The 16379-nt window shown below is 33.2% G+C and overlaps 2 protein-coding genes across 2 annotated transcripts; one reads left to right on the forward strand and one right to left on the reverse strand.

The window, feature by feature from the left end:
- Positions 1–1123: 1123 nt before the first annotated feature.
- On the reverse strand, positions 1124–1857 carry LOC136229843 (casein kinase 1-like protein HD16). Its single transcript, XM_066018725.1, has 3 exons — positions 1650–1857; positions 1415–1572; positions 1124–1324 (listed from the first exon to the last, which is right to left on the reverse strand). The coding sequence occupies exons 1-3, from the start codon at positions 1729–1731 to the stop codon at positions 1124–1126; spliced, it is 441 nt and encodes a 146-aa protein (XP_065874797.1). The 5' UTR covers positions 1732–1857.
- A 1767-nt stretch (positions 1858–3624) lies between these two features.
- Positions 3625–15523, forward strand: LOC136229359 (uncharacterized). Its single transcript, XM_066018087.1, has 14 exons — positions 3625–3910; positions 4421–4497; positions 5068–5226; positions 5580–5790; positions 8601–8687; positions 8775–8914; positions 10386–10466; positions 10593–10657; positions 12623–12798; positions 12923–13053; positions 13149–13230; positions 13997–14210; positions 14308–14402; positions 14632–15523. The coding sequence occupies exons 1-14, from the start codon at positions 3743–3745 to the stop codon at positions 15097–15099; spliced, it is 2154 nt and encodes a 717-aa protein (XP_065874159.1). The 5' UTR covers positions 3625–3742; the 3' UTR covers positions 15100–15523.
- Positions 15524–16379: the final 856 nt, after the last annotated feature.

Genomic DNA, 16379 nt, shown 5'->3' on the forward strand with positions numbered 1-16379 from the left:
TTAATGACATAAATGTGTTATATAAATTAAATATTATTATTTGATTTTCACATTTACTTTAAATAATATTTTTATAGATAAATATAATAATAAAATAAAAACTAATATATTATATATTATATTATATTTTTTATCAGTAAAAAATGAGGAAGTGACACCTCAATTCCATCGTTACTGTTTTATATTATATATAGATATGTAGAGAATTAGAGAGATTTTAGGGATTAATTTAAATTCTGTAGTACTCTTAGATATATGAGATAAAATAATATTTTTATAGATAAATATACATAATAAAATTAAAATTAATATATTAAATTTTTTATCATTAAAAAAGGAGGAAGTGACACCTCAGTTCCATCGTTACTGTTTTATATTATATACAGATGATCTTGAAATGTTTTTGATGTTATACTTAAGAATTTATTTTCTTTAATTCATGTACATAGTTGGTATATATGAAAATTGCAATTTCTTCCATTTTTGCTATCTTTCTGTTTATCGAGCTTTGTGACTAGGTGTTTTTTAGAATTGTTTTGAATCTATGTTTTTGAAGTCGAATGAGACTAAAGAATGCAAATTATTATGAGAGTACAAGGATCATAGTTGAAAATGTTGTTTCGATGTGATTTTTTTTTATTAAGAGTTTGTATGGAGATAAAATTTTATTACGAAAGAAATTTCAGATTGGTTTGATTAGTAAACGATTATAGTGTTTGGTATTTAAGAAAAGGCTAAAATATATTTTAGGAATTTTAATTTTTAATTTGTAATATTATTTTTTAGGGTAAATTAAAAAAAAAACCTCTGTGGTTTGATGTTGTTCCAAAAAAACCCTTGTGATTTGTTATTACAAAAAAAAAGGACTGTGGTTTGCGCCGTTACCCGAAAAACGGAAATGGGCTTAACACCGTTAATTTGCTGACGTGGCACAAGGGTAAAACGGGAAAATCAAATTTTTTTATTTTTTTTATTTTTTTTCTCTCTTCTCTCTCCTCCCTCCTCTTCTTCCTTCTCCTTCGTCCTTCTCTCCTCCTCCTTCTTCTTCTTCCTTCTTCTTCTTCTTTTTTCTTCTTCTTCTTCCTCTCTCTCTCTTCTTCTTTTTTTTCTTCATCTTTTTTTTTTAATTTCCAGAATTCTGGAAAATTCCAGAATTCTGGAAAGTTCGAAGAGTCTCTTGGGTTTCATCTGTTGGTTTTTTCCGGGGAATGCTGAGAACAAATGCAGCCTGGTCTGATGTTGCTGCTGTTGAAGTAATGCGATAACCAATATCCCACCTCCTATGAATTCCTTCACTGGGATATAGAAAATCCAGTTCCACAACCTAAAATTTGGGACAAGAAGGAAAAAAAGATGACATAAATTCTCTTGAAGAAAAGCAAATAAATGTGGAGGTTTAAAAAGTCAATTAGACCTGGTCAGAAAAACCAGCACCACGAGACATAACAATTGCCCATCTAGATCCTGCAGTAGCCATGGAAGTAACATAAAAGCCCTCTCTCCATTTCTTATTGATCCACTTGAAAGGGAATGAATCACTGACTTTATATGACTGCTGTAAATATTGGGTCCCTGAAATTAAAGTGAGTCAATAACTGCAACAAGTAGAAGCTAAAACCAAAGAATTGCTAAGAATATCTAAGACTAACCCTTTGACATCACAACCAATGAGCTTCCATTATTAGCTCCTGCAATTGCACTGATGTAGTAATTCTTCTCCCACTGGTCCATTATCCATTCCTTCAAAAACACCGAAAATACATACAAGACTACTCATTGACTAACAAATATAGAATCATGTTTTGACAATGACATAATTTGCTTTGCTTTGCAGATTAAAGCAGTCCAATTAGAAAAATGCAGAGCCACAAACAACAGTTATCAGACCTGGACCAAATTACCCAGGGAATAGAACCCACAATAGTGTCTTATCCAGTTGGTAAAAATAACCCTTCTTATTGCAAAGCCTTTTAGTCCTAATCACCTGGCCGATTTATGGATGATCTTGTCCACCCTTGGGTCTATGGCGCCCTTATTTGCTGATTCGGTACACTTCAAATTTGATCAAGAATGCAAAGTGGATTTTATTTGAAATTTGCCAAATCAGCAAATAAGGATCTCAGAAGCTTAAACCTGATAAGTTCAGGGTAGATTTCTTCGAGTGGTGGATTTTTTTTTAAAAAAGAATAGAAAAAAAGAAGAAGAAGAAGGAGGAAGAAGAAGAAAAAGGAAGAAGAAGAAGGGAGAAGGAAGAAGAAGGAGGAGAGAAGGAAGAAGGAAGAAGGAGGAGGAGAGAAGGAAGAAGAAGAATGGAGAAGGAAGAAGAAGAAGGAGGAGAGAGAAGAGGGAAAAAAATTAAAAAAATAAATAAAAATTCGAATTTCCTGTTTTACCCCTGTGCCACGTCAGCAAATTAACGGTGTTAAGCCTATTTTTGTTTTTCGGGTAACGGCGCAAACCACAGTCCTTTTTTTTTGTAATAACAAACCACAAAGGTTTTTTGGAACAACATCAAACCACAGGGTTTTTTTTTGGAATTTACCCTATTTTTTATATAATCCACGTATTTGTTATTTTTAGAATAAAAATGATATTTTTTTATTGTTTAAGTGTAATACCTTTAAGGGTTAGGCTATGCTTACTTTGTTTTTAATAAAGTAAGCTTTACTTTGTTTTTTCTACCATTGGATGGTGATGAATTTTGACAAAGTAAACTCATCTAATGGTAGAAAAAACAAAGTAAAGCTTATTTTGTTAAAAACAAAGTAAGCATAGAAAACACCTTACCTTTAAATATTGGGTTTTACATGAAAATTATAATTAGTTATAAAATTACAATTAAATTATATTATCAAAAATAATTTTTAACATGTTAGTATTTTTCCGTATATCATAAATAAAATATGTTTTTATACTCTAATTAAAAAATTAGACCCAGCACACTAGCTTAATTGGTACATCTATAGTTTTAGAGTTGGAATATTGAGGGTTTGAACCCATCCTCTTAAAAAAAACATTTAGACCCCAATTCAAACATTTAGTTTTATATAATTCAAGTTATAAATAATTTTTTAAAATTAAATTTGAATGTAAATTTCCCTTCTTTGCTGTGTTCTCTGGTTGGTAACTTGTATCCAAAATGGAGACGGGCCCAATTGGTTCATAAACTTTACTTAAACACTAAACTTAACTGAAAGTTGATTAAAAATTAAAAGGGTAAATTACATGAATATCATAAGTAAAAAATTACAACTAAGTCATATTATAAAACTTAATTCTTAATATGTCATTATTTTTTATATATTATAATTTTATATTATAATTTAAAAATTCTAGACTTAAATTCATAAATCATAAATCCTAGAAAATATATTCTGAACTTCTAATTTATAAATTCATATCATTAAAATATATTAAAAATACTGATTTTATTAGTTTGACATAATTTAAAATTATAATTTGACATAGTTTTAAATAGATTTTAAAAGATGAATTTCTGTGTAATTTTCCCAAATTAAAATCCGTACATAAAAATCCAAATAATGGATGCAGTGATCGGACCTCTTTCGGATCCGCTTCACCGGGTCCCGATCAATTTGGTCTAAAAAGCTTTTCACAGTGGGGAAAGAAAGGGAACGAAAGAAGAAAGCAGAAATTATTATAAAGAAACGGGAGAAGAAGAAGAAGAAGACGAAACAAAGAAAAGTCGTACATTGATCGAGATTAGGGAGGACCAGCAGAGATGTGGGTGTTTTACCTGATCTCGCTGCCTCTAACCCTGGGCATGGTCATTTTCACATTGAGATATTTCTCCGGCCCGGAGGTGCCTCGCTATGTCTTATTCACCGTTGGATACACCTGGTTCTGTGCTCTTTCAATTATTATTCTTGTTCCCGCCGATATCTATACGGTACTTGCGATTCCTTTTCTTCATTTTTCAATCATTTTTTGTTTTTCTTTCAAGCTGATTTTCAATTCTCCTGCGTCTGTCCTAGACCTTGATACAAGGCTGGTTCATAATAATTATGTTATTTCTTATGGTGCTTTTTTATTCTCCTTTTCTTGTCTCCCCATAGTTAAATTCACTTCAGGAGGAAATTTGTTAATCCCGTCTTGTAACATCGAGTTCACGGCCATGGACACAAAAATGCTATTGTTTTTAGTAGAAATGTATTGTCTAGTTTCTTACTAGCATTCTAACTGTTTCCTTACCATATAGGGAATTTGTTATAGTGATATTTTGAGCTAGCTATAATTTGCTGTTGAAATTTCATGACACTGTTTTCAGCTGTCTTCTCTTTCCTTTTCTTTATTGCTGTAATCATGTTCAAAGACTTAATTTTGATGGAGGTGGTTTTTGAGTGTGTGCAATATTTTGGAGCATTTTTTAATGTAGCTGAGTCTTTTTTCATATGTGCAGACAAAATATCATGTTAACAATAGTGGAGTTTCTTTCTTCTGGAGCTGGTCATATTGGAGTTCATTTTTACTTACTTGGTATAACTCATCTAAACTTATATTCCTTAATTTTATCCTCGTTGTTTACTGTCAGCTTCATATTTCAATGTCCTATGATCATATTATTTCTCTAACTTAATATACTAAATAATAATAGATAAGCATATGATCTTGATTTTTAGTTTCAGACTTTTTGCACAAACATGTACAATAAATTTCAGTTCTTTAAGTAGCTATAATACTTCTTATTTGTTGTTGAGCAAATTCACTTTCATGACAGATGTATATGGTTATTAGTTTTCTATGAGAAACAATTTTTCCTTTTCTTACAGACATCTAGTTTCAGTTTCATTTGGCAATTCACATTTTGTATATGTACCCATTCTGATAATCAATCCCCTTTTTTTAAAAAAGCAAACCATATCACCTTTCACGAACCTGGATTGGAAGTTTCTGTTTGGTACAAAAAGAGAGTATATTAAGAATGTTAACCATATCATTTTTTTGGTTATCATCTTAAGGCTACTTCCAATTAGTTACTAGTACCGTGATATTTCAGTTTGTAGATGCTGGAGTCCTCATGTACTTAATTATGTTATCTCTAAGCAGGGCTGTGGTGCCCCTTATCCAGGGTTTTGAAGATGCAGGAGACTTTACTGTGACGGAAAGATTAAAGACTAGCATACGTGCTAACTTGGTCTTCTATTTAATTGTTGGGTCTATTGGACTTTTTGGACTTATTCTTCTCATCCTGATGCATAAGATAAGGTCTGTTTCTTACCTCCTAATATTTACTTCCTTTGGATAGATTATGGTTTCTTAATGTTGTTTTCATTATTTTTCAGTCTCCAGAGGCGTCACTTAGTTTTTAGGTTCTCACTTCATTCATCTATCTGTATTCACTTTATAAGCTCCTGCTTCTTTTCTTCTGTACATGCAGCATAGCATCTACTGCATTTTTTTTACTTATTGAATTAATTTGGCTATTGATTGATTACCATGTTCTATTAACATGCAAGAATGATGGATGCACATTGGGCCATACCTCAATAGATTAAGTTTGTATTTGGCCCTGTGAAAAATTTGTTACACTTCATTTTTCTTTCTTCTTTTATGTATAGGGGGGGAGTACTTGGTTTTGCCATAGCATGTTCGAACACATTTGGACTTGTTACAGGTGCCTTCCTTCTCGGATTTGGTCTGAGTGAAATTCCCAAGGGCCTGTGGAGAAATGCAGATTGGACAACTCGTCAAAAAGTTCTGTCACATAAGATTGCCAAAATGGCTGTCAAACTCGATGATGCTCATCAACAACTTTCCAATGCAATTGTAGTAAGTCTTCTATTAGTTTCCAACCCCAAACTTGGGAATATGTCACTTATTATTTATAGGACATGACAAAAGCAATGTTTTTGTGAATTTTCTTCATTCTCTGATTGTGCGTTTTTTTTTTTATCTTGATTGAGAGATTGTGCTTTTTCTGTTTTTCTGCATAATTTAGGAAATAGCTTTCACTAAAGGCACATGAGTTTCAGCAGCTGTCAATATATGTCTGTGTCCATTTCATATTTTTCTGCAATTTAGAAAATAGCTTTCATTGAAGGCGCCTGAGTTTCAGCTACTGTACATATATGTTGGTTTGGTGTCTGCTCGCACCACGCATGTGCATGTTTTAATAGCACAGGAGCAACTATAGTTGGACTGGATATTCTAAATCATATTTATATCAGATAATTTGTGTGTTCCAATTTTTGTTCGGGGTATATAAACTTATAATCTTTCTTAATTTTGTTTTTGCTTCTTTCTATTTCAGTGAAATTTCTGTCCCATCTTAATTTTTTTAAATAGATTATGCGTTGTTTTTTTTTTTTTTTTTTTTTTTTGCGCAAAGCAATAAGGAAAATATGGAATGCTAAATGCGCCCTAAACCATATGCATGCTCCTAAAATTTATCAAAATGGTCAGAGCACTAAACTTTTTCTTGACATGTTTGAGGAATTTCAAGAGGGCGAGCCTTGGAGCAACGGTAAACGTTGTTGTCGTGTGACCAAGAGGTCACGGGTTCGAGTCTTAGGAGCAGCCTCTTGCCAAATAAATTGGCAGGGGAAGGCTTGCCCCCAGTACACCCTTGTGGTGGGACCCCTCCCCGGACCCTCGCTCAGCGGGGACGCGTAGTGCGACCGGGCCGCCCTTTGTTTGAGGAATTTCAACTTGATTTTTAAACCTTGTTTATTTAAAAGAACATTGGGAAAAGAAGCAAAAGTTGTACATATAGAAAAATGTGGAAAGTACAAGTTAAACGAACTGGGCAGTAGTGTTTAATAGTATAACATATAAGACAGGTGTGTAATGGATCCAAAAGTTTCAGCTGCTACAGATCATTTTAATAGATTTTATCAGCATAGTATACTTTGCCTGTACTATATTATCCTAAAGCTATAATGCAAACTCATCATGACACGCGTTTCAGCGTTTCCGGCAGATGTGGGAAATGGAAACTCCCGGAAACTGATACGAAACGATTCTGGGCACGTTTCCGTAATTACCTAAAATATGAAATGCGTCTCTCAGTTTTTAAACGGTTTCCTCTGCCTATTTCGATTAAAATTCTGGAAATTCAAACTTTGTATTTTGCAATTCCTATTCAGTCTATAATTAGAAAAATTGAAACTTCCTATTTAACTGATATAATTCCTTCCTTTTATCTTTCAATTCAAAGAACTTACCTGTATTTCTTTCTCCTATAATTCCGGTCTCTTGAATCTCATTGAGCTTGGACTTTTTTTCATCTTGTTCTTTGTTCTTGTTTTTTTTTAATATATTATTATAGTTTTAATATTTATAAATATGCCTCTATATTTTTAATATTTACACGTTTCCGTTTCCTATGTTTTTTAGAAATTACGTTTCTCGGTGTCCGTTTCCGTGCAACATAGTCCTAAAGTACTTAATTTACTAGTGGTCCCATTTTACCAAAATCCAGGATATGGATATCCCTAATCAGAATATATTTGTTATCTTGGAGTGACGGAACATGATCATTTTCCTGGTCATATAGGTTCAGTTATTTGGTTTAGGATTCATGAATTGTTGGCAAGATTGCTTGAGTGGTGATTCAGTAATTGGTAGAACTCCGACAAGCTGCTGGCTATAGTGATGCTTCCTGCTACAGTGGAGCATGAGTACTGTATTTTGATAGATCAGTTTTAAATGAGTCAAAGTGGTTGTTGGAATTTTCTCTGGAGAGTCCACCCGAATGTAGTTAGTAAGGTTTAGGATAACATTAAGATACCAAGAGAATATTATAAAATAAGATATGCGAGGAGTGTTCTGGTTGCTGCCCAATTTTGTCTAAACCATCTAGAATCTTTCTTTTGTATCTGGCCTACAGTTTTATCAGGCTTTTTTCTACTGGGTGGTCGAGACTCGATTGACTCCTGATTTATTGATGGTTATTGGGCTAGTCCTCTGTTGTCTTATTTGAATGGCCCGATCTTTGTCTTTGATTATCAATTTTTTGGCAGGGTGGCCTATTAGCTTCAGACCAGAATGTCAATATGTTTTGGCTACCAATTATCCTCTCTTAGGGCTAGACAAAAATTATTTTCAGCTAATTACCAGATATGTTGGACCCTCATTTGTTTATAATATAAAGGTAGGCTCAACTCAAATCTGGTTATAAATTGTTTATACCACCATATTAGGCAAAAAATGCCCTCCTATCTGATTACTTTTGTTCCATGATCCAAAACTCTGTACAGAAGCTTTGCCCTTGTATTACTCAGACAGACTGATTACTGAGCTAGGTAACCCATCTCGTGTTCATACAATGACCTAGCAAATACCATATTCTAGGAAACTATACCTTGTCAAGGTGGTGTTCCCCCAAAAGCATGAAACAGCATGGGTACCTAACAGTATATGCCTCCACATATGCATCTCTTATTTCATATCACAGATTTATCATCTGATTTCCAGTAAAAAAACTTCCAACTCTTGTTCTGAGCATTTTGTATTTCTCCTACTTTTGTAGGCGATCTCTTTGAATTGTATTGTTCCATTATGTAGTGTATGGACTATCAGATTACTGTCTTCTGCTTGCTTCCTTCCTCAAATTTATTGATTATGCTTTCCTTCAATAGGTTGCTCAGGCAACATCCAATCAGATGTCCAAGCGTGATCCTTTGAGACCTTACATGGATGTTATTGATAAAATGCTAGCCAAAATGGTATTTATTCTTCCTTCTTCCCCTCCTTGCCTGCTCTTTTGTAATTTTCATTCATTTTTTCTTTTAATATTCTATTATATTTTATAGTTTAAAGAAGACCCATCCTTTAAACCACAAGGTGGCCAATTGGGGGAAAATGACATGGACTATGACACAGATGAGAAATCAATGGCAACACTTAGGCGTCATCTTAGAGGAGCTCGCGAGGGATACTATCGTTATAAAAGGTGAAATGAATGTTATGTTTTTGTATTAGATGGGTGTTCATAAAAGGATAATCATTCTGGGATTCTCCTTCCCTTTCGCAACCTCCATTTGCTTCTTGCCTTCATGCCTTCTATTTTTCGTAATTCTTTGTATAAGTGATAAATGATTGTGTTGTTGCATCTGTAATTGTATGGGTTAAAAGCACTTAAGGTCACTGAAGTTTGGGCAAAGTTCCATCACGGGCATTAAACTTCATTTTGTGTCAATAAAATAACTCAAGTTGCAATTTGTTTCAATGAAGTCTTTGACCGATTGTTATCAAATTTTACATAGGAAAGATGATGAGGACGGCAGGTCTATTGACTGGCTGCCAAATTATTGTCATGTGTAAAAAGATAGCGACACATGGCGGACATGTGGCATTTCGACAAAAAATAAAATAAAATATATAATTAATGAAAGTAACCTAGTTAATAATCTAAGGATCCTATGTGGTGATTATTTAGCAGCCATTCAGTAGACTCACCGTTTTCATAATTAAGTCAGTCAGTGTAAGTTTGATGGATAACTGTCAAAGTGACTTTACTGAAACAAATTGCGAAGTTGAGTTATTTCATTGGCACGAAATGAAGTTTAGTGACCCTGATGAAACTTTGCGCAAACTTCAATGACCATTAACGCTTTTAATCAATAACTGTATAGTCTATAAGCTGGACATTTCCTTGTGGGAATGTCTGTCCATTTCTTTAGTAGATTACTTTACTGTTTTCTGAGTGCTTGTGCTACGGTAAGCATCATGTTATGAATTTTGGATCATTAATCAAGTGGGCAATGCATTGATCAATATCTTTCAGATTCCAGAAAGATGCCTGTTGCTCTCATGTAAATCCTTCATTTGTCTTTGTCAATTGATGAGATTTCTGTAAATGTGGAACTGTTTGTAAGTTAGCATGTGTGTGCTTAGGATAGGATAAGCAGGTCTGTTCATTTGCCTCCTGCCTTATAGGTGATACGCACATGAATATTACATGTATATTGGCCTACAGCCCTACGCTCATACATGCAATGCTTAAACCAACATGCATGCATATGTTAATAAATAAATCCCTTTATTGTGCAATTTATGCTTTAATCCATTCAAATGAAAAAACATCACATAAATGATTAATTAGAGAGCAGCTTCCATTTCTTTTGACGTTATTTAACCATTATGCATATGCTATATACTTTTAGAAGTATTCTTTTTGGGCACTGTGTCGCTGAACCTTACATTTTTTGGAATATTCTAGATTTGTGTTATTTTGCATGTCATGAACATGTGAACTAGATAGCAGGTTATGCTCTTCATGCATTTCTTGTGAAATGTTAATTTGAGTAACATGACAAGGATATTTTGTTTTTGTGGTAGTCCGCAGTTCAAAGAATGCTTCTGTCTCAAAGTTATTAATGCCTCTAAACTGTTTGGTACTTCTGTGTCTTAACTATTTGTAGCGAGTACATGAACTATGTCTTAGAAGCCCTTCAACTAGAAGATACAATTAAGAATTATGAACGCGGCAGCTCAACTGGATGGTTTGCTTCTAACTTTTTTTTGTATTTTTATTGGTCTATTTATTTAAGTATATTCCAATTTCTGTTGTTATATTTTTTCGGTAGATCTAAACTGTTGTTTGGATTTCGTACTTTCATGTGACACAGGAAATACATTTCAAGCTTCAGACCTTCTCGAAGTGGTAAATTGGGGACCCTACTTGATACAATAGGTAATCACTGCATCTGCTAATGACTTGATTCTTGTATGTAATTGTACTACAAAGATTATTTTCGATCCGTTTAATTTTTCTTGATAAACCTGATAATTATATTTAATGTGTTAGAAAGCTTCCCTATTTTAATTTTCTTCTTCTTTTCTTAAGAGAATGTGAATATTGATATTGTTAGTTCCAAGTTGGTTGAATTGGTTTCCATATAATCTGTTTTATCCTTCATTGTTTCACTTGATTTAAAATGGATTTTTTTTATCATGTTTGGTGGCTCCATATAATGCCTACTTAACAAGGAAAAGATTTATGGGACTTCTGTATCTAGAAGAAAAAGAACATAACAGTATTGAGAAAACTCATATAATAAATGAACGTAAAAATGTAAAATATATTTAAATTGGCATCATGTGTTTTCAGGATGCTTGCAGATGGACTTGCTATTAACTTCATCTATAACATAACAGTATTGAGAAAACTCATATAATAAATGAACGTAAAAATGTAAAATATATTTAAATTGGCATAATGTCTTTTCAGGATGCTTGCAGATGGACTTGCTATTAACTTCATCTATTGTTTATATGCTTCATATGGGGGGTTCTGATGTATAAATTTCACTTGGGTGGACATTACTCATTTGTTGAGAATATATTACACTTTTGTGCACATATATAGATGGGTAATGTAGTGACTAAAGTGTGCCAAGGGACATCTAACCTTATTCCTATGGTTTACAAACAAGTTGGTTGGAGGAATAATGAAGAAGAAGCCATAAAAAACAGAGGGGCAGTTTTAATGCTATCGAATACAGTAGGAAAACAAAGGAATTCTAATCTTAATTCTGCTAAACAGCAGTAGGAAAACAAAGGAACCTTGATTGCTCCCTGGTTCTTATATTATTATGTCCTTGGTTTAGTATTCTTCTGCCAAAGAATGATAACATGCTTAATGTTGTAATCGGAGCTTCCAATAAAACTAGAAAACATAAAAATTGTCGAGTCAAAGATCTGACCTGAGGAGAAACTGAAGGGACACTGAATATTAATGAAGCATAATAATTCTGGGAGAAATTCAAAGAAGACAATCTTAAGGTTTTTTCCTTTTTGGATCTACTGGAAAACAATTATGTAACTGAATTACTTAAATCACCAGCTTGAACTAGAGACAGATTATATTTGGGAAATGTGATTGTTGCAGAACTTAAAAGACTGAATATCATTCCTTAAAGAATGAAATGACATAATATTGTCCTTCTGAACTATCTTTGCTGGTCAGCCATTGAAACAGCCACCTTTAAACAACCACCAAGACACAATTTTGGAAATGGAATACTTGATTAATAATGGAGTTAGATTATTTTATGCATGTGCGCTGTTAGAAAATATCACAAGTTGAGAACTGTTGAAACGTGAACCAGGATGTAACAGTAATATATGAATCTGCTGTTTTTTTTCAGCATAAAGGTGTTCGATATTAGCTAATGAGATGTAGTATTTTAAAAAGCTTATCAGAGTGGGAAACATATTATGAAACTGAATCCCCCCACTGTAATATACTAAGCTAAGTGGTGCATTTGGTCCATAAAATCAGGACATACGGCTTTTGTGGGAACTGTGTAATATGCACATATCATGCTGTAATTATATATCGTTATGTGTTGTCCTTTGTTTTATTTGGACATTTTATCATTTTTTATGTGCATATGCTGGGCTTCACTCCCCGAATCATTTCGGGACTAAGGCTTTGTTGTTGTTGTTGTTGTTGTTATGCTGGGCTTCACTTTAGTGAATAATCCTTTGTTTTAACACTTTCTATCTATGCAATATTTTAATCGTATTCCATCTTGTCTTGCTCCTTTTTTTTCCCTATTTTTTAAAATTTTAACTGACCAGTGTCAACAACTTTTTTGGGCTATTAGCTTCTCTTGAATCTCTATTCTGTTGAAAAGAAAATTTTGTTCTGCAGAATTTTTTTGGCGATGCATCTTAAGAAAGCAATCAGAGAAGTTCTTGGCTATTTTACTTGGTGTAATGTCAGCAGCAATTCTTTTGGCAGAGGCAACTCTACTTCCTACTGGAGTTGATCTCTCTCTTTTTTCAATCCTTATAAACTCTGTAGGAAAGGAAGAGCTTCTTCTGCAGGTAGATTTTCATCCATGCTAAAGAATTCTAGCCTCTGACTTTTAAAGATTAGGTGCATCTTATGCTAGAAGAGGAAATACATATACTTCTGTGTTTTATTATTTTCTGCTTTTTTGTTTCTCAGGTGTTGACTCTTGTACCATTGATGTATATGTGCATCTGCACATACTATTCTTTGTTCAAAATTGGAATGCTGATGTTTTACTCATTCACGCCTAGGCGGACAAGCTCTGTCAGCTTGCTTATGATATGCTCGTGAGTTTTCTGGGAGATTTATACTAATTAGTTTTAATCTTTATTGCCGTGCAGCCATGCTGATATTTATACCTAACATTTACCGTGTCTCTTAGGATGGTAGCTCGATATGCTCCTCCAGTTTCATACAACTTTCTCAACCTCATTGATCTTGATACTGAAACTGTATTTGAAAAGGTAATATTCCTGCATTTGATCTATATGTGTATCTGTTCCAGAAGAAACAAAAATAAAAATAAATATAAATAATTACCATATGTCTATTTTACTATGTTGCCAGCTTAAAGAAGTTAGAATCTTCTTTGTCACTATTTCCTCGGGTACCAATGTCCACATTTTGGAAATCAAATATAAGACTGCTTGGAGCTACATAGTGTGATCTGTGACTAGAAATATTTATTCTGATCAAGCTGAGTTTGATAAAAGTTCCATTAGATTTTACTGCGTTGCTCTTTATCTGGTGCAATTATTCTCTAATCTCTATCAAAGAAAGTATCTTGGAATTTAAAAATGAGTTAATTACATGAGTCTCTTGAAATTGTTTTCTATATTGCTTACTTGAAACAATATTGTGTATATAAAAATGCAGTCAGAATAGCTTTTTGAAAATTAGGGAAATATGGAGAGAAGTTGTCTGTCACGAATGTGCATCTTATTTCCATATGTATTTCAAGATTTAGATGTCTTCTATAATTGTATCTTCCTTGCGCTTGAGCCTGTGTGATCTTGTATAGATTTTCACTCTGATTTTGAAGTTCATAATTTGCTTGACACTGCCCCCATGTGTTTTGGTTCGAATGTGCTTTTCAACCATTTATGTTTAAAAGGGTGTTTAACTGATAGTCAATTAATTCGCGAGAGTTTCCATAAGCGAGTCAGTTCCTTTATTTTTTCCTTGAGAATTGACTTTTTTGTTTTGGTTGTATTTCTAATCTTTTTGCAGCTAATGGGCAACATTGATAAAACTGTACCTTTCTTTGGAGATGGATTTAACAAAATATATCCTCTACTGATGGTTATATACACTTTGTTGGTTGCAAGCAATTTTTTTGACCGCCTAATTCTTTTCTTTGGGAACTGGAAGAGACTTAGATTTCAAACTGAAGTGGATGATACTGATGGCTTTGACCCATCAGGAATAATTATCCTAAAAAAAGGCAAGTTCTTTATCTGGCTCATTTGTTCTATATATGTGAATTTTGACTACTTGTGCATTTGAAAGTTGATATATGTATCCATCTGTTTCTTTTCTAGAACGTTCTTGGCTTGAGCAGGGTGAAAAACTTGGTGAGCATGTAATTCCACTTGCAAGGAACTTTAATAGTGTGGATATCGAGTCCCTTACTACGGTAAGTATTTGCATCTTGAACAAATGTTGTGGTTTCTGCTTCTTATATTTCTCAAACTACCAATTCTTTGAAACAAAATTAAAAAATGTTTCTCATATTTTACATGCATTTAAGTACTCGATTACACCTCTGCAATAAATTGTGGAAGATCTGTTTCTAATGTGGTTTACCATATTATCAGTTTTTTCCGAGGTATATTGTAAGTTATTAACGCAAGTGAAATTTTTAGGGTAAGACTCCTTTAGAAATGAAAGCAACAACTAGCTTAATCACTGATGACGCAAGGGGGAGTGCGTCAACACCTTCAAAAGAAGAAGGTCGTAGATATAATAGCAGCAGAGAAGCCATGACCAACAAATATGCTGCCTTCAGAGAACAAACTAGACATGCTAATGCCAGTAATAGGCCTGTAGAAAAGAATATTACCTCTGCCAAGGTGTCATTGCTTGATGACAACTCTGAATCGAGTGCCGCAATTGGAGGGCCGTCTTCTGGTTTATCGTCCAAATGGGAATCAATGAAGAATGGTTTTCAAAGTTTTAAGGCAAATATAGGAGCTAAAAAATTCCTACCAATACGCCAAATTCAGGAAACTAAGCTCATCTCTCATAGTTCATCATCGGAGTCCCTTGACGAGATATTTCAGAGATTGAAACGATCTTCCCCTAAGCAGGAAAATAACAGTGATGAAGAATGAGATAATGTTAAGATATATCCATGTAGGAACTTGTGGCCATTGTAAGAAGTGGAACCCAAGGTGTACAGATAATGGGTTTAAGTTAACCCATTGCATACCACATTCTCTTTTTCTACTGAAGTTTGAGAGGAATACATACATCAGAAATAGAAACTGGGATAACACATAGGTTGGGGTAGAAGAAGAAATTGTTTATGACAATGTAAAACAATGATGGAGGAAATTTTGCCTTGTTTTCTTTCTTTTTGAGTATTTACTATGCTTACACCGATTGTTATACGTAGTATTTGAAAATGTTTGTAGCCCATAGTAGAGTGGTGTAATGGAAACTTGAGTGCAGCTCTGTAGAAAAATGTGAAGGATGCTAAGAACTCTTCAATGCTTTGACTTGCCCAGTAAAGTATGTAAAACTGATTAAAATTAACTCCTTTTGTATGGAAATAGTATGCTTTAAGCATCTGTGAATATTTTCGTTGCACGCTGGTTAGGCTTTTCATTTCTGTGGTATCTGTTATAGTCATTTTCAATTTTACTAAATTTGTTATATCATCATCAAATGGATGAAAAGCTATTCAAAAGAAATATCTTTTAAGTAATGGGAATTAAATTCGTGTAGCATTTACCATGTCAATTTTCGGGTATTGAGAAATAATATCTCTAATTAGGTTCAAGATATTTCGTGTTAAATTAAAGGAGGAATATAAATTTTGGAATGGATTTGCCAAATATAGAGAGAGTAACTCCAAAAGGGTTCTATATTGTTCCCCAAATTTGGGGAATTGAGGAGCGCATCTTGAAAGTTGCTCAACAATTATTCTTTCCTTAAATTTGAAGAATGATTGTTTTAGTAGACTTTTGATATAAAAATGAATCTGATGTAAAAATGATTTTAATAGAAGCTTGACAAGTTTTGATTATTACATTCTGAACTTTTAAAATAACTTATCACATATTTATAATTGGTTTTAAAAACCTATCAAAAGTCAACTTATCACACATATATAGTTCTCATTTGGATATCCGAGAAGGTCCGAATGAGCCAACTATAAATATACGACAAGTTTCTAAAGCCAACTATAGATGTGTCATAGGTTTTTAAAACCAACTATAAATAACTAACAGATAAAACGTGATAAGTTTAAGGGTTTAAATATGTATTATGTCATTTTAATATTATTAAAAACGGTAGTTGAAACCCTTCAAAAAAAAAAAAAAAAAAAGAGGTAGTTGAAATGAAAAAAAATGAAAAAAAATGGTGGATTGGTGCGAATGAGAATAGA

The sequence above is a fragment of the Euphorbia lathyris genome, chromosome 5, assembly GCF_963576675.1.
Source record: "Euphorbia lathyris chromosome 5, ddEupLath1.1, whole genome shotgun sequence".
NCBI classification, from domain to species: Eukaryota; Viridiplantae; Streptophyta; class Magnoliopsida; order Malpighiales; family Euphorbiaceae; genus Euphorbia; species Euphorbia lathyris.

Coding starts and splice junctions, on each gene's coding strand:
- LOC136229843 (XM_066018725.1), bottom strand. CDS start 1,731: ATGGACCAGTGGGAGAAGAATTACTACATCAGTGCAATTGCAGGAGCT. Junction 1,573..1,649: donor ATTGGTTGTGATGTCAAAGG/GTTAGTCTTAGA, acceptor CTTTAATTTCAG/GGACCCAATATTTACAGCAG. Junction 1,325..1,414: donor GTGCTGGTTTTTCTGACCAG/GTCTAATTGACT, acceptor CCCAAATTTTAG/GTTGTGGAACTGGATTTTCT.
- LOC136229359 (XM_066018087.1), top strand. CDS start 3,743: ATGTGGGTGTTTTACCTGATCTCGCTGCCTCTAACCCTGGGCATGGTC. Junction 5,227..5,579: donor ATCCTGATGCATAAGATAAG/GTCTGTTTCTTA, acceptor TTTTATGTATAG/GGGGGGAGTACTTGGTTTTG. Junction 5,791..8,600: donor AACTTTCCAATGCAATTGTA/GTAAGTCTTCTA, acceptor TTCCTTCAATAG/GTTGCTCAGGCAACATCCAA.